The 18,587-nt window shown below is 38.7% G+C and overlaps 1 protein-coding gene across 1 annotated transcript in view; it reads right to left on the minus strand.

Moving 5' to 3' along the window:
• Positions 1-630: 630 nt before the first annotated feature.
• LAMA3 (laminin subunit alpha 3) overlaps positions 631-18,587 on the minus strand; it is a gene marked incomplete at its 5' end in the record, with an annotated part of 121,562 nt that continues 103,605 nt past the window's right edge. The window contains 21 exons of the mRNA XM_082310155.1: positions 631-1,229; positions 1,411-1,530; positions 1,872-1,965; positions 3,668-3,795; positions 3,933-4,092; positions 4,902-5,042; positions 5,346-5,535; positions 5,941-6,101; positions 6,401-6,545; positions 8,189-8,320; positions 9,185-9,315; positions 10,096-10,236; positions 11,433-11,553; positions 11,906-12,030; positions 12,960-13,079; positions 13,949-14,102; positions 14,613-14,746; positions 15,233-15,395; positions 15,494-15,645; positions 16,823-16,999; positions 18,069-18,211. Coding sequence (XP_082166281.1) covers positions 1,084-1,229; positions 1,411-1,530; positions 1,872-1,965; positions 3,668-3,795; positions 3,933-4,092; positions 4,902-5,042; positions 5,346-5,535; positions 5,941-6,101; positions 6,401-6,545; positions 8,189-8,320; positions 9,185-9,315; positions 10,096-10,236; positions 11,433-11,553; positions 11,906-12,030; positions 12,960-13,079; positions 13,949-14,102; positions 14,613-14,746; positions 15,233-15,395; positions 15,494-15,645; positions 16,823-16,999; positions 18,069-18,211 — 2,978 coding nt within the window. The 3' untranslated portion in view covers positions 631-1,083. The remainder of the gene's footprint in view (positions 1,230-1,410; positions 1,531-1,871; positions 1,966-3,667; positions 3,796-3,932; positions 4,093-4,901; positions 5,043-5,345; positions 5,536-5,940; positions 6,102-6,400; positions 6,546-8,188; positions 8,321-9,184; positions 9,316-10,095; positions 10,237-11,432; positions 11,554-11,905; positions 12,031-12,959; positions 13,080-13,948; positions 14,103-14,612; positions 14,747-15,232; positions 15,396-15,493; positions 15,646-16,822; positions 17,000-18,068; positions 18,212-18,587) is intronic.

Below are 18,587 nucleotides of genomic sequence, written 5' to 3' on the forward strand. Positions count from 1 at the left end.
AGTAACTGTCAAAATGCTGCTTCTGAATGATAGTGGAAGAAGAAGCCATGTCAAGCGTATTAAGTCCAGCCCTGTATTCAGAAGAATAAAGCAAACTGGCTCCCCCACCCTCCACCATGGGTCGCGATCAGGTACAAAGTAAAGATTTGAATGTCAAATAAAACAGTTTTGCTGCTTTAGTCCTGCAATTCATGCTACATAACTGTAGCAGGTGCAACTGCTGTTCCTGATATAACTTGTCTTCATTTAACCAAGGGAAAAAAAAAAAAAGCCTATGGAGGAGACTTTCTGGCTCTGAAGATTACAAGAAAAATTACTCTCTTTCTGAGGTTTTTATATAACCAAACTCTAATAAGCAGAGATGGTGGACTCCTGCTTATTCAGGCAAATCAGCTTCTTAAAGCTACAGAAATATTTGCATAAAGCAAGCAGGATTTAGCAGCCTGTAAAAAGCACAAAAAAGAAACACCAGGTTAAAAGAACCAAACAAGAAAATGGATGGTTTTAAGAACATACTGCATTTATTTGGCCCCAGAATTCCTAGCATTGTAACAAACTCCCAGAGTTCCACTCCTTAAAGTGCTTCAAACTCCATTTATATTATTATTATTATTACTTTTAACATTAATGTACATTTTTGTATAAACATCAATCCAAAGAGATTTATATTTTTATAAAATTCTTTATATTAGTGGATCAAATTTGCTCTCAAGATGACCAGCATTAAGGCAAATTTCCAAAATTAAGACACTGGAGTTACTCAAGTCTATGCTGTTGCAGGCGAGAGCAGAATTTGGCCCAGTAGGGTATATACAGTTATATTTTCTGCATATATTTCAAAAGGCACAATGGATTACCTTGGAAATCAATAACATTTAAAAGGGAGTTTATCAAAGCAAATACTTGTAATTTGCTTTGGCGCAGTCCACATCCAGAGGATGCATTTGCTCACCAGCTGTTCTGAATAACCAGCCTGATGACAGTGACAGGGTGATCAGCAAAACGGGAACCCACGTTGCATGAATTCACACAGTACTTCAGCAGACCCAACCTGATGCGTGTACAAATACCATAACAGCAAAGTTACTTCGCTGGACACCCGTGCAAACTCACTACACCATGAACCTCTGAAATTCTGCTGGTGGAGACATGTTTGTCATTGATATTAATATTCCGAAGACAGCCAAAAAATGGATCTTTAACTGGAAGCCGCAGTGTGTCCAAATTTGCTACAAAAAACAAGGTAGAAAGATGAAGTTAATAAAATGAGACTGATTTTAAAGAACATTAAGTACTGCAAGGCTTTCAAAAGAGGGGGAATGATATAGGACTACATGCCTGAATGGGACCTTTGTTTTGGAAAGGAAAAATCCAGTAGATACATGAAAAAATAAGAAGCAATAATATTACCTGGAATTTTGCCGAAGTAGAGTGGCTGATGAATACGTCTAGGAGGAGAGGGTGGAAGTCCAGTGGTATAGTTACTCTGTGTGCCCACCTCTAGCTGCACCGTGTTCTCCTTCTGAGAGACTGCAAAGCAGCAGGTAAATGAGTACTCTTTCTCAACCCTATTAGAGAATCAACTATGGCACTATTTTTAAATAGCATCTGTCTTGAAATGTAACTCGTAGGAAGAATACATTTTGTTTTAATTCAAAGTCAGATTGACACATCTAGGTACTCTGGGGCTAAATACAGCCCAAAAAACCCATCTTATGTAAAGCCTTGAATTAACACAAGACACTTATATTGTTCTAAAGAGCATTCTCAGAATAAACAGAAGTGAAATGATTAATAAGAATCTGGAGCTGCAGTGCTCTGTGTGCACCGTCCTTTCCAAGTTTCAGAAGAACTGGTGTGACACAATGTACCTGCAATAGTATGCCACTGTCCATTAGACAGAGGTTGCTCAGGTGTGACTGATGTCTGGAATTCACCAGCACCACTATTTCCAGCAGCAATGACCTGTAAAAAAGTTATCATCTTTTAAGTTACTGTGGCAAAGAAAAGATCAACAGAAAAATACAGTACTTTTTAAGTAATTTACTGAACTTGTGATGGCTGGGTTTCACCCAGTTTTAAGAGTCACAGTCATTGTATACATACTTCAGAAATTATCCTCTGCAAGAGGAAAGTAAATTTCCCTAATAGAATCCCAGGAGAGGATATCTGACAAATTTTACAAGCATAAATACATACCTTTGTCTCTCCCCCTCAGTCTTCCAAAATTATGTTAATTCTTTTGACATATTCTCTCTGAGACAAGGTCTTTCCTACTAGGCTTCCCTTCCCCTTCCCCTTTCCCCTTCGCTGTCCCTCCCTTTCCCTTTCCCTTTCCTTGTCCTTTTCCCCTTCCCCTTCCCTTCCCCTTCCCCTTCCCCTTTCCCCTTCGCTGTCCCTCCCTTTCCCTTTCCCTTTCCTTGTCCTTTTCCCCTTCCCCTTCCCCTTCCCTTTCCCCTTCCCCTTCCTTTCCCCAAAGCAGTCATCTACATGCTGGGCATCTCCTGAGAGAATCTCTGCAATATATGTCGCTGGCCTTTCACACAATTTTGGACTACTCCTAATTCACTCACGGAGCTTGCAGCCTGACTACGACAACATTTCGAACAAGCACCTGCTTGTGCTTTCTCACGTCTTACTTCTCATTCCTTGTGAGTACATTATGGTTTTTTTTCAACATCTTCCTTTCAAACTCTCTTTTGGTGTGATGGTTACAACAAACTTAGTAATGGTCAGGTAACTGATATGCTGAGTCCACTTCCGATCAGGCTGATTGATGGTGTCCCATTGACCTTTTATTCCTTCCTGTTGCATCCTGTCCATGCTGACAGGCAGCATCAATCTAAGTTACTGCTGAAAAAAGTGGTCAATCTTGCCCCTAAGGAGTCCCCAGCTGTTGATGCCCCTGCTTCCATGTGCTAATTGTGTCTTGACCCAGATCTGTGATCTGGGGGAAACTAACTAACGACAAAAAGATAAATAATAAAAATAACTTCCCTAATCTGGGAAGAGGAAAGCAAAGCTGAGCTTTCTGAAGTTAGGTAGACTCATGCTGGTTTAAACCGTGCCATGAGACAGCAGGTTCTGTGGAGCACTGACATCTTTTATTTGATGTCTCTCCAGCAGCAACCACAGTAGTTTTGTAGTCCAAGACTCACATTCTGAAGCTGTTACATTATGAAAAAGCAACAGTGATAATAATCACCACCATGACACACCCATCAATTAGAGGGGAAGATACTAACACAAAGCAAGACTGCTCAAGTTCTGTAACGGATGGGGTTATGGAGCTGCATCAGTACAGCCACATGATGACTGACGTAGGAGTGGGAATAAGCCATGGTGTTTTGTAGCCTCTGGCCAAAACCCCAGTGGGTTTTTGCAAAGGCTCAGAAGCCTGAGAAAATTAAGACTGTGCCCTGCTGCTGACCACTGTGAAGAAAGCACGTGTGAGCTAGTGTGCACGCAATGGGAGCTCCTAACGTAAGCACAGAGACAGGTTAAATGCTCAATTTTCCATGTGATGGTTTTAAACATCTCTGAGGAAGTTGTTTAATGTTATACCCATAGGCAAATGTTGTAACACGTAAGTCCAGAGTTCACGTTCAGAATTCCCCCTGCTGAATGAGGGCAATGCAGCTGAAATGGAAACACAGCCCGTACTTACCTTTCCTCCTTCCATGTAAATAGTCAAGTAGTTGTCTTGCTTGCTTCCAGCATGGAGGAGTATACCTGTTGAAGTCCTTGGTCGAATGGTAAATACAATCCTATAATCCAAGCCCATCAGCAAATTACCTGTGGAGAATTAAGCAGGGGGTAGAGGAATGATCATAGGAGGTAATTGGAAAACCACGTAAAAAATAAAATAAAAAATCGTTACACATACACACTTAAGACACAACTCCATATACCATAATCTCTACACAGCTTACCAATGGTGATATATCCTCCTTCATTAAAGAAATAAATCCCCGTGTCCATGGGAACATCCAGACATGGAAGTACACCATTTTTTTGCTGAGGTGCATTCATGACTTTGCCATTCATCTTAAAATTCCTCAGGCAACCCTTGAAACTGTTCATTGGTATATTCTGAAAGCATATTTCAAAACATGAATAATAAAGTGTGATGGCAATTTTTTTAGTGAGAATACCCATCAGTTCTTTTGTACTGTTGAACTGTAGAAAGCCAACTGGCACTAAAGGCTCCTAAAACCGATCTCTGATGCAGTGAAAAGGTAGCTCAAAATTAAAAAAAAGAGCTTAAAACAGGAAAGTAACAGTTGATTTTGAGTTAGCATAATTCCTGCTTGCAGAACAGATGCTTCCCAATGATGTGTCAAAAAGACAATGCAACAGGAGTTGTAAAATCTCTAGTACATCCTTCCCTTCCTAAGAGGCTGTTTATTTAAATCTGATTTTATAAAATGCCCTGCATCGTTAATTGTCAATTTTTAAAGTAATAGGAACCACACATATTTCAGATTAAAATCCAGTTCTACGTTCATAATTCCTTAATGAGACGGATTTCTTTGCTTCTCTACAGATTATCGCTTAGTCCACTGAGGTAAATATTCTGCAGGAAGAGGGTATTCCTGGAATTACAAATGTGACTTTGGTCTTTTCTATTTTTTAAAGACTAGAAATGAAAACAGTACATGGTTGTCATCAGTGTCCCAGCAACACGCGTTGAAAATATGGGTCCAGCTGAGAGCTGTGTGAACAGGTGAGGAAAAAGATCTATAATGAACAACTGCAAACACCAGTCACAGATGGTGCTCACCTGGTGCTTGGAAATAGCCCCCAAACCTTTTCAACATGGAAATCCTGCATATTAACACTTTCACATGTAATTAGGGCAGCATGGCAAGTGCGTGGGGGTGGATGTGTCAATTATTTACCTGTCTTTTCAGTGATGGCAGTCCTCCCACGTAGATTGGTGGCTCAATGCTGATGGCAGAATTTGTTGCTAATCTTCCATGCTGGGCCCTTAGACCGTCAATAACAAGGCGGACATTCTTCCCATCTGTGCTGAAGACCACCTTTGCAGGGTGCAAACATAACAGAATGAAAAACGCCAAGGCCAGTGAAAGCCACTGGAGATTTTTTTTTCTTTAACTTAAACACCATATTGTTGAAATATTTAAACTGAAAGTAACATGCTGGGACCATCAGTCTCTGTAAGATCTCTCATAACAGAGACCTGTCAACCACATGACCTTTCAGGCATAGGAACTAACTTCAGATGACCGAAATAGAATTTCTAGTAACTTAAAAATTCAATAGGCTGTGCCTGCTGAATGCTAATTGTGCTTTCACCATGTTTCCTGTGCCATACTACTTACAGTGTGCCATTGCCCATCATTGTATTTAATACTGGTTTTCATTTTGACTCGTTTTCCTCCAGAGCCAACTGAAAAGACAAAACGTCCTTTTGAAATGTGGAGAGCCATATAAGAGTCCTCAGACTTTTCCTCCATGAAAACTATTAATCCTCTTGATGATCGAGTCCGTACATCTACAGAAAATTGTAACCTGTAGTGGAAAGTGAACATATTGAAATATAGGTCTATTTTGTTAGTTGTTGTATTCTTTCTGTTCTCCAGAAGAATGCCAGTGAAACTCCATTTGTGAAATGCAGAATGGCTTTTGGGTGGAATCACAGTGTTCTACATTGCCTGTATTTCTGAATGTGACTGAAAGTTGACATATTCAGGCTTAGGACTTGGCATCAATATGCACTGTAATTGTCCACCACATCCAAGTCAATCTACTCAGTTTGGGTAAATGTTAGCAAAAAAAAAATGCCTGAAACTTTAGAACCACTCTTCTGTTATGCCCCAAGACCTAAGCAAGAAGAAAATCCTAGCTCTTGGCACCCAAAGATTCAAGCAGCTTTGACAATTCTATTAGGAGGAGAACAGAGAACATTTGTTTTACCTGTCTGTAGATGAGGGTGGAGAAAACATGTAAGATATGAAACTGCTGGGTGTGTTTCCAAGGAGATACGCTTCACTGCTGACATTTAACTGAGCTGGTGAATTGTGGTTTTGCTGGTTTTGCACATTAGCGGCTTTCAAATAATCAAGATATTTTTCATTCTGTGCCTGTAAGACAGAATTGAAACATTTATTGAGCGTGAACATGAAAACAAATTTCAGTCTACACTTTCAGAGTTCCCCTCTGAGGCAGTCAACAGCCTTCTCTAAAGGACAGAGCAGCTGTTGTCATTCTGGGCAGGTATGGGTTTAGCATGGAACTTCAACACAGAAAGAGCTTGCTTCAGATGTGAGACGGAAGGAAAATAGTAACATCTGAATCTCAGTTCTACAAACCATGGCTGTGCAGACAAAGCTTTGGCATCAATACGGAGCAAAGACGACAGTAAAAATAAGCATACCTTGAGCATCTTAAACCTGAGACGATTTTTAAATTCTTTCAGCAGCAGTGGTTCAAGGTTCTCGTATTTGCGGCAAGCTCCGAGGGATACACCAGTCTTTGCAGTATAATTAACAAGATTTTGAACTTCAGGGAGCTGACCTGCCCTAGAGTGATGAACGCAGTTAGTGCTGTGACACAGTATTCCTTTTCTTTAGCGTAATCAACAACATATTGTAAAACTGTGTTCTGTACAAAATACATTTCCCAGTAACCTGATGTTAAAGTACTAGTTTTCATTTTTTGATGAAAAATATAGGTTCAATGCTGTAAACAGTATTCCTGTTTGTCCTGGTTCTGCCCATTTCTTTTTGGCTATGGAAAAAACTCTGATGCTTTGTTCTCATCTCTTCTAAACAAAGTATTTTTTGCTAAAAGCTGTCTATTTAAAAAAAAACAAACAAATATTGGCTTTGAAAAAAAAGGGGAAAAAATGACAGCAACCTTGATTGAATAAGATTTCTGGATCAGACTACAAAACTTTGCTGGTTAATTATGCATAACCAGTGGTAGATCAAGAAAAAATGGCAACACCAGGTCCTGCTAACTCAATAATTCACTCTCTCCTAAAATAAGATGTTTTAATGAGATTTGTCAAGGGGCAAAGCCCACCACAACTTAATATGTAGCTTCAGTATTATAGCCAAATTATCAGAAAGACTGTCAAAACCCATTTCTTCTGTGTATAAAGAATAATATTAAATAATGCTATCATTTTGTAAGTAAGTTGTACACAGCATCTCTAATCAGTAAATTACAAAACATTTTACAACTAGAAAAAGCAACAAAGCTCCTTGCCCGTGGTTTTCTAGAAGAGTGGTAGAGTTGGGAGCAGAACCTGAACTTCTTCAATTCTGGTCCAGTTCTCCATTTGCTTGATCAGACTAAATACAATATTAATTCTCCATCTATTTTTGCAATTTTCCAAATTTGGCTTCTGATGGGAAGGTTAATATACAAGTTACCTCATTGTCTTGCAGTGCTTTAAATGAAGATATCATTTGAGCAACCTGATCTAGTGAAAGATGTCCCTGCCCGTGGCAGGGGGGTTGGGCTAGATGATTTTTAAAGGTCCCTTCTAACCCAAACCATTCTGTGATTCTATGATAATCAAATCAAAATACACTATTTTTTGTAAACTCTGCACATGTATAAATATTCATCAAAACTTAGCTAAAACAAAGCCCACGGGGACAGCACTTGTGACTCAAAGAGTACTTTTCTTTAAAGAACATATTTATGCCTGATTTTTCTCCTAAATTTTGCCTGTAAGATGTCTCTAATAACCAGAAAAACACATGTGAAAAAAGAGACAACATAAATCAGACACCTGATTTTTATACATGTGCTCTCATTCGTTTGTGTAACTGTTTTGGTTCTGCCAGTAAGCTTTGCTCGTTTCATTACCTGGCTCCCTGTGTAGCTATAATGATACAATAACAGATCTTTTTGGATGCCTGTTGGGATACTTCCAATTCACTACGTTGAGTTCATCCTTTGATTAAAAGACTACTAAACAGGTATGATTCAGACTAAAATTCCATTACAACTGAACAGCAGATTTACTTACAACTTGATACCATGTATAATCTGCCTGAACAAAAGAATATTTGGGGGCAGCAAAGTTATGAATTCAGGAAGGATTCACACATGTAGAAGAAGAGCAATTTAGCAAAAAGTGATTTTAATATGATTAAAGAAGGAAAACAGGCCAAAATGCACAAAACTAAAAACTTTCTAGGCCAAATACCTTTCTATAAAGATGTTTGAGATGCAACCTTCAAAATTATCTCCACCAAATTTTATAGGTTCGATTAATGCCCCTCCTCTTGGAGCATCAATTGATACTGATCTCGACATATCATCAACCAGCAGACGTACTCTGAAACAAAGTGAATAAAAATAAGCATGAAACCTAAAGGAATAGTCATGAACCTAAATGAAATATATATATATATAAAAGAACCATTGGACAGAAGTGTTTTCTTATTACATTGTAATTATGCTAGAGCTTCGTTAGCTTACTTCTGGGATTTTTTCAGTATGTGCTCATTGACTGCTGTGAAACTGCTCTGCTTTTTGGTAGTAGATATTGAGCAAGAGTTGAAGCTAGTACGTCAGTCCTACAGTGAAATCCTGGTCCAATTGAAATTAATGAAAAACTCTCATTGGCAACTATAGGACAGGATTTCATCCTTTGTGTCAAAGTGGTGCACTTGACATGTTAGCAACAGCCAGTACAGATAATAAGTTAATAAAGTTATAATTACCCAAACTTATAGCCAATCTTTCAAAACTTTCCACTTTAACTAACACTTCTGTCATTTTATGTGTTCCACAGAAATCAGTATGATTTAGGAGCTTTTCAATAAATTGTCTCTTGTGATATCTATGTAACAGATCATTACTGAAAAAACAGACACAAAATTAGCTTCTTCCCTGGGCCTTTAGCCACCTATGTTACAGTGACATATATAAAGGCTATGGGAAGGGGAAGAGCTCCAAAGCTCCGGCTTGACGAGCAGTCAAAATTCGCACAATCTGTAAAAGACATGGATAATGATGTTCAGCTGAAACATCACAGGTATCGGCATGCACATTCGTAGACCAAAAAATCTCCTTTTGCCTCATTATTTCAGCATCCTTTGCTATTTTTAGCTGTGTACCCAAAGAACAAGTCACACAAAATTTTAATCTTCTCTCTCCAACCACAACATGAAAGAATCAGATAAAGAACTGGACTCACGTGTTGCCTGTTTTTATTACTGTCACATAATGCATTGACCCATCTTCATATGTCTTATTCACTTCCATTTTTGTCTCTCCCATCTTCGCAGTTACGTAGCCAGGTGTCAGAAAGATGGTAAGAATGTTAGGCTATAAAAGAATCCCACAAAATGATCAGGTAAATGTAAGTGCCTTTAGTTCTCCTTGATATTACCATTAATACAGTTCTCAGTGGTCTCTTGTGGGAAAGAAATTTTCTTACACTAAAACTGCATTTCTCAGTCATGTAGTACCAGATATTAGGTCCAGTTCCGCATGATTAGCATAGGACCTGTTTTAAAATACCTCTGCAGTCTGAACACCAAACAGTTATTTAAAATACTTGTTTAAATCATTTTTACAAAAAGCAGAGAATTCAGTTCTCTACTTCCCAAATGCATGGTGTGCACTCACTTCTTAACTCCTCCAGCCAGCAAGAATGGGGTTCTGCTTTGACCTCCCTGCTTTCTGAGGGAACATAGCCAAAATCAACCCCTTTTCTCTGCATATTTGATCATGGTAACGTTTCTGCGTGGGCAGAATGCCAGTTTTTCCTGAGAAAATTTCCAGACAACTGTATTAGGCAATGGTTATCTTACTGGGGTGGTGGCGTTACGGTGCATGAGCAGAAGGCTCAAGTTCAAATCTCAGTTACTTGTTGAACTACTTGTTGGTTGAGTGAAGAAATTGCCAGGATGAGTTTCTCTGGCCTATGACATGCAAGATGCCATGCTCAAAAGATTATTATAATAGCCATTTCTTGCCCTAAAATACAGGAATCTACATGAGACTTATCACACAAACTGATGCCAAACTGACAGAGTCACAAACAGACATGACTGATCCAGAAATAAAACCAATCACATATTCTAAGTTGAACATGTGTCATACCCATAGATTGTAATTCAAGAGTGTTCCAGTCGATGCCATGGTCTGAAAGCCAAAGCCAACTTGGAAATCCTTGGGAAACGGGAAACCCGCTGAACTCAGGCTCAGCGTTCCCTTCTTGGAGAAAGCTGCAGATCTGATGAGCTGAAAGAGAGATAATAATGCTTTCAGTGATTTTCCTTTTAATCAGAAGAAATGGCAACATGGGACAACAACTGCCCTACTCAACATAATTGCGACCAACTCCAGTCAAAACCAAGCACAAGGCAAACTGCAAGTACAATTATTTCAGTACAGAACAGACTGACTGAATTGGTTCCACCAGCATTAACTATGATCTAAGAAACTCTAAAGGGAGGTGAGGCTTGCAGAGCATAATGAGCTCTTCGTCTCTAGCTACTCTTTGCATTGATGATGGCTTTGAAAGTTTTCACATTGGGGGACACAAAAGTGAGCAGCTGGAGGAATGGTTCATAAGTACAGAGCTGTGCAGATGAGCGACGTAACTGAAACCGTGTGAGTCACAGGACAGAACGTACCTGGGCCTTTTTGAACCCAACACATTTTAATACATTAGAAGTTATACAGATACAGACAGAGAATGAAGGTCAGACTCTCTGCATAGGGAAGAGGCCTGCAAAGAAGTTGCTCTGTGAAAAGTTTAAATGCCACAAAAGGAAAGCAAATGAGCACGAATTTTCAGTGCAATGCCATAGTAAAAAGGGCAAATGGGATCACGCACCATGTAAGTAGCAGTAAGTAGAAGCAGAAGGCTAGTTTTCATCTCTCCATGCAGCATTAGTTAAGCCAACACTGAAACATCACGTTGTCCTGTTTTAAACAGAACGTGGCAAAACTCAAGGGTGCACAGAATACATATAAAACAATCAGATGACTGGAGCAATAGCCTTACAATGACAGACTTCAGTGGAAGTAGAGTCTGCTTAGCTCTTTCAAGAAAAAAGGTTGATAGGTCATTTAATTACAAAGCATAAGCACCTTGGTGAGAAGAAAGATCCTGAGTCATATTAAGTAACTTAAGTATTCTAGCCTAATCAATAACAGCAACTGGAAGCCAACAAGTTTACATGGTAAACATGAATTCTTAATCGTACACAGCATTAATTAAGAGGGTGGACTATGTACTGGAACAAGCTATCACAGTAGGAGTGGAGCCTCCTTTCTTTCATATCTTCATACCAAGCCCAGGTTCTTTTATTACCATCACATGTTAACCAAATATAATTTTTGACCTAAGTAGAACATAATGGTCCAGGATTTATAGGTAAACCAGACTCTGCAAACTTTAGCAGAAGTTTTTAAGGAACTTTGTTAGTTACCTTCCAATCATCTGAACATTTCTTGCTGACACCAACAGTCTCGTCAAAAATAACAGATGCAGTGTTAGGGTTTTTCACATTCTTCATGCAGCCCCGGAATGGAGGTGTGGATATATTAAAGCTAGTTTCAGGGAGTGGAAGGAAAAAGAGTTCAGTAGCCTGGTATTTCAAAGCACACACCAGTATAGCAGCTGGTAAATGCCAAGAATATAAGAAATAGAAAAACAGGAGAAGAGCAATCTTTCCTGCACATGCATATTTCATGATGATCAAACCCAATCTTCAGGATACAGTCCAACAAAGATCCCACCATTAGCCAAAAATCATGGATTATGATCATGTATTTTACACTGCTTATTTTCATATCACATAAGATACCCGATACAGAGCGTGAAAGAAACTGCCTAAGGAAAGAGTTTAGATGGAGTTTCCATACAAAGCCAGTGTATTACAGTGTTTTTATAGTTACTCACTGTTCCCGTAGAGAAGGTGGAATTCCACCTAGGTAATACTTATTGAAAAGGAAGACCTTTATGTTGGCTTTAATATTAGGGCTGACATGAACAGTATTCTTACTTCGGACGAGCAGCAAATTAATCTGAAATAGGTGAATGATGAGAATGACTTCAAGTAGCAGAAACAAAAATCATTTAGCAGATTAAAAGTACTCCCACAGAGCAGGACACAATGGGTTTTTTTTCCCCTCTTCTTGTTTACTGGTGCCTTAAATCCAGAATAATTGCAGTAGTTCAAAGGTACTTTGCAAAATTTGGGCATTTAGCCAAAGCAAATACCTAAGGAAAATGCTCTACTATCCAAATATAAGGTGAGGTTTTATTTTCCTCAGCAAGATTGCCCTAAAAATACACGTCACCTAACATTCAGATATTGCCTTCTATTTGCAGTTGAAGATTCAGGAGCTGCTGCCTGATACAAAGACCAGGTCAGTCAGCTGGATGGAGATAACTTGACCCAGTACGGCATAAAGGCTCCCTCCAGTAGGCCCTGCGACCTACATTATTTAGTTGGAAATGTAGTAAGGGGAAAAGGGAGAATGAATCAACACGGCAATCAAAGGTTTTAACAATGTCTTTACGATTTCACTCTAGTAGCGCTCCAAAACAACCAGACTGAAGCTAAGTAGACAAGTAACAACAAAAAGACTACAAAAATGTAATCTCTGTAAAGATCAGCCTGGCCTGAAGAAATAAACCCTTAGATGGCAAAAACACTAATCTAAGTATTAAAATAATGTTAATAATTGCAATGTACACAGCTCTCTAAATAAAGCAATGCTCTGTCAAAGAGGTTTTTTCTTTGGTGGTTTTTCTGTTAAAACTGTACTTATTCACAGGAAAGCATGACAGTAGAAAGATTAATTTTCACATGTCCAAACTAATCCCCAACAGCTTGATCCCCTCAACACAAAAGGAAAACTTCACAACTAAACTTCACAGCAAGATGTTTAGTTTCAGCTAATGTGTATTTTTACAGATAATGATCACTTGATTGTTTAGAATGACATACTTGTTTATATGTTCCATCATTTACAGTTGCATTGGTTCCTATTTCTTTTGGAGGCTCAGAGCCAACTTTGTATCTAAAAACTGTATGACCATCTTTAATGAGCACACTGATGAACTGATCCTGCAGTAAAAAAAAAAAAACAAAACACCAACACAATTAAACTGCCAACATTTCATATGTATTTCACTGTCATGTGAATAATTTTAATGAAGCTATCTAGTTGTTTCAATAAAGCTTTTGGGGGAAAAGGTAACACAAAGCAGACTAAAACTTATAATAACAACAACCGTAATTATTTTAAACTGTTATAAACAGATCTAGTATCAGCTCCAGATGTATTCTCCAAATCTCTACAGGACTTTTTGTCATTTCAAGATGCTTACTGACTTTTTGCAGCATTCAGAAATTATCCAGAATATGTCACAGTGATTGCGAACATGCCTATAATATTATTTGATAAGTAGTGTCACTGCTGTTTTGGGCGCCTTTACAGGTATAAGTCACCACGTCACTTTCTAAATTCTTCCTTACTCTGTTACCACCCATATCTAGATTTGGGAATAGTGCACTTCCATTTTTGGAGAATTTCAGTATTTCAAAATTGGTTTGGTTCAAATTACATCCTCCCTGCTTGCCCCCCGTTCTGAATTCTCTGCATGGCCTAATGGAGGAGCTACTTGGAATGATTTTGTTCTCAGCCTTGACAAAGTGAGTATTCAGCAGCCATTATACAATCATAGAATATCTCAAGTTGGAAGGCACCTATAAGGATCATTGAGTCCAACTCCCTGCTCCTTGCAGGACTACCTAAAACTAAACCATATGACATTAAACATAAAGCAGAATCTACTAATCTGCCACATGGACAAAAATAACACTTTTAAGAAATTTCCTTATAGTTATTACTAAATCTAACGTGTTCTCGAGTAAACGAAGTTTTTAAAAATGTTTTTGGGCCACAAAACAGACAGAAGCGTTCCACGAATTACCCCATTTGCTGCAAAAAACACAATGCCTTCATCTGCAGTTGTCTCAATAGTCTGCTCGTAGCGTACTTGGGTGGGGCTATTTCCTTCTTTTTTCAATGTGACACTGGCATAACCAGTGCCTTCAAAGTAGCTTTGGTCAGTCTCTTCTTTATACCTGTAATAATTCAATGTCACAGATGTGAATATATGAGAGCAAAAATTATTACCACATGGACTTACTGCCATTACAATTTTAAAAAAGCTTAAGTTAAAGCATTTGGTACAGGGCCACTAATGGAGCCAAATTCTGATCTAACCCAAGTAAAGAGAAAAGCTTCCACAGGCTTCTATTGGATTCGCCTATGGTCTTCAGAGAGGAAATCATTACTGACTGACTTTTCTGCACTTAATGTTAATATTTACTTTATAAAGGAGCTGAATACATTAGTCCATGAATTGTGTCTGGGTATTGTAACATTTCAATTGCTGGCCAGTGGACTGAGATTGCCATAGATGTGAATCATGCCAACACTGAGGATTTTCTCTAAGAAATGTAGTAATGACCAAGAGTTAGGAAAAAAATCACCAGTTTAGCCACAATGGTTATTCTTCTGAATGTGAAAAGACAAGAATTCATCACGATAAAATCACAGAACTGTGAAACACTTCTGTGTTTATATCATACCTTCTGCAGGGTTGTACTTCAGTGGTATTGACATTAAATGTCCTCTTGAAGTTGTAAAGGCTGATAATATGCTGGTTTAGGTTGTCTAATTCAATGCAGCCTTCATAATGAGGATAGTCTAGCTTACGTGGAGGCTGCAAAATAGTGTCATCAAAAACATTCCATCAACATCAGCTGAAAAAATTTTACATTGACGTGTAACTGCTAAGACTTACTGCAAATATTAATAAGACACAGAATATGACATTCTAAATATAATAAAATTATTACATCTTTGTATATAATATCCAAACCATCTGCTACCACCCCAGGAGTACTGCAGCATAATTTAAAGTGGAGTCATATGGATGGATTGGGAATAGTACTTAGCAGGGCTGGATGGGTTTCATGCTGTCCTCAGCAGATGAAATTCCATCATGCTCCCTTCTTTAAGTTCTAGCATACTATAAGCCAGACAGCTTCTGTAGAAAGTAGCATCTCCTTGCATCCCATCTATTCCTACTGGCATGGATAAACTTTTACACAGCCTTTGAAAGACTGCTAGTTCCAACTTTTACTTGTAAGAACAACAGAATGATTACCACAGAAATCTCTTTAAAAGACTAAGCAACTCTTTGTACCCTAAAATCTGGTGGGTATCCTCCGACATAAAAGACAACAGTGCTGGGATCAAGATTTAAGAGAACGTCACTTCTTCCATTCCTTGCAGTAAAAGGGCTTTCATACTCTGGAGAAGTTGATGTTGCTGCTTTGATGTAATTCAGCTTTGCATACTGGTAAATCCTAAAACCAAAACAGACAGGCAAAATATCACATCACACCAATAAAAGATGTTCTGAGCAGGTTTTGGAAAAGACTGTTGTGCACTGTGGATCTTATACCTTTCAAACTTAACTTGATCCATAACAGCTTCCTCAGTTTCGCTTTGAGTCACAGATGGCTGCACATCTATTTCTTTATCACCGTCTCCCAGGTTATAGACACAAGTGAGGTGACCATCTTTCACAGCCATACCAATATAGTCCTTGGAAGCCTAGGAGTAGCAAAGCAAATAATCATTAATAAATGATTAATGTTAATGAAGGTAAAATACAGCAGCACTTCCTCAGAGACATCACCATACTGCGCGTGAGTCATAAGAAATCCACCCATCTAATGATGAGAATTGTTATTAAGTTTACCAGTTCTGGGACGAAAAAATTGTAATCTTACATGCTGCACTGATGATCAATGAATAATGTGTTGCACTGATTCAGTAAATATAGTTATCAATTAATTGAAGAGTCATGTGTGGCTTTTTATTTTTGTAACAATAGTAGCTACAATAATTTTCACATTTGTAACATCTCCCAGCTAAAGCCATGAAAACATGACACCTTTACTAAAAATTGGACTCAATATCTATGAAATTAAAAAGATGTTTGGAATAACACTCAGTCAAGGACAGTGGCTCCTACCGAGGTGACTGGAAAGCAGTCAATTTCCCAAACAATTCATATACCATATTTCACAAGTAACAATTAAAATGCTGTTAACAGACATCCTGGCCAGATATTCAGGGGATAAAAAGGTGAAATCCAGTGTAGAACAACTTCCTTTAAACAGCCTTCTGTGTATGCACAAGACTCTCTACAGATAGAGCTGCTGTTGGATAGCAAGACTTAAAAATACATAGGAATGGCATGCAGGAAATTTTGAAAACATTTGATGGTGCTTGAGCAAGCCTGAATGCACAAGCAGGTCTGTACTGTTCTGCATATTCAGAAGAGAAAGAAATGAAGGGCTGAGGGACTGAATTTTAAAACTGACATGATCACTTTTTTTTAACCAACAGAGAAACTCCCAGTGACTTATATTGTGACAAGAGTCAAAGCTCTGAGGCAGGAGCTGGGCTGAGTTTGTGCTGACTGCTGCAGAACCTGATACTTCTGACAAGACTGTATGACAGTATCCATGACTGAGAAGTAACTTCCAAACGAGCAAAACAGCAAAGCATCAAAGGGCAAAGCAGTCAGTCACCCAACAAGTTACTTTGCCGGTGGAGGAATGAACTATTCTTCACAAACCACTTCCGCCACCAGATAATGGCAATTATAAAGAAGTGGGCCAACAGTAGCTATAAACTTCAGTCAAAATAAATCATCTCCCATCCATTTCTCGAAGTGTGTTGCCTGTTTTAAAAATCAGATTAAATCTCAAAATATACCTACATCTTTATTACCCAGGTACAGTACAAACTTATTCGATGCCTGCTGGGGGGTGTCTGATCTTGTCTTAGGTCTTTGGAGAAAGAAAGAAAGTGAAGTATAGCCTTCCAGATCTTCAAGGTTACTCGGAGGTCGAACCTCTACACCAGAGCTGCCATTGAACCTCATAGGAATAGCAACCTGTTAAGAAAAAAAAAATTCAGTACGTTATAATTATCTATTGCTACTACTCCTACATATTTCACTGTTGTGTTTAATTGCAAAGTAACCTATTACATATCCTAGTCATGCTACAGCCATCAATTACTACAGATTTGGACTCCGATCCTACCAAACAATATAATTAGGAAACAGACTGGATAATACAGTATTCTGTGTTATCAATACTTATCACTTAACACAGCACTTTTTTACTCCAGACATCAATTAATCAACCCTTACCACACCTCTGGCAAGTAATTGTTACCTTCAAAACACGGACAGGGAAAGACATGCCCTGAAGCTCTAAAGAGCAAGCCTATGAATTATTTAGATGTCTACATACACATCCTGATGCTTCACTTAGCTGGACTTGACTGTCTGTTGGAAATTACAATGCACCTCTGGTATTAATAAAGACATGTCCTATTACAGCTATTTACACCATGGTCACAGATTCCTCTGTGATTCCATTGTAACTGTAGGCTTATTTGTGATGACCTCAGGGATGCTTCTCAGGGACCTGAGACCACGCTTGAGCAACTACAGCAGTTGCTTAAATGGACAAAGGGCAGTCTAATAAGAAGATGCTAGTAGCCAACTTTCTAACATCTCGGGGCAGCTGCAGACATGAGAGCACAGGGCTACGTGACTTCTTTGGCAGTGTCAGCGTTCAACTGGCCATGTGTGGGTGGAGAACCCTGCCTCTAAGCTGCAGAGACAACTCTACCCCTGCTGCCAAAGTCACCACAACGTACCTTGGAAGGCAAGAGGCTGTTGTACGAATAAGTATTGCAGAAATGCCCTGGAAAAAAACCTACAGGAGGAGGATGGAATGGGATAATACTGCATCCACTCATTTTTATGTACAAATTACTATGCTTCCCATCATCACAGTTACTTTAAGTGCTGGGTGGTGCTGTTGAATTAAATTTATGTCTGGTCTTTCACACACATTTTAACAAAATGATTTAGAAAGAGAAAAGAACAGAAGTACTGCTGTGTGTCTAAACCACTGGGGTCAAGCATGATTGCAGTGTTCAGGACAGACCTTATTTGCAGCATCTCTTGCCTGCTGAATCAGCTCTCTTATGCGATTTACGTTCTCAGAGATGTTGCTTATTGGCATCAGCTGTTGGTTGATACTCTCAATCTTGCTGAACAGATCTGGAAGTTTGTTTGTCAATTTTTTTACTGCAATGAAAGAAAAAAAATCATTGATGATAGAAAGGATGAGGAAAACAGATGCAAAAATATGAATCACTACACAATTATCAGAAAAGCAGTGATAAGGGTGATGACAGAACTATTTTCATTAGTCCTACAATATTAGGAAGACCTCACTGAAACTAGCAGTTTATACAGAGGTTATTGTACTCCTGGAATTTGTGGCCAAAGGTATTTGTGGAAGCAGACAGAATCAGCACCAAAAATGTAACAGATAAATTCAGGTCTAGAAAAAAATGTTAAATAGAATAGACAGGAATGTGCTCTCTAACATTATTATCCAGTGACTGTGGATGCTAGGGGAGGATGAGGATAGTGCACAGCAGACAGGAGTCATGCTTAC

This window comes from Platalea leucorodia (assembly GCF_965183815.1).
Source record: "Platalea leucorodia genome assembly, chromosome: 1".
Classification (NCBI taxonomy): Eukaryota; Metazoa; Chordata; class Aves; order Pelecaniformes; family Threskiornithidae; genus Platalea; species Platalea leucorodia.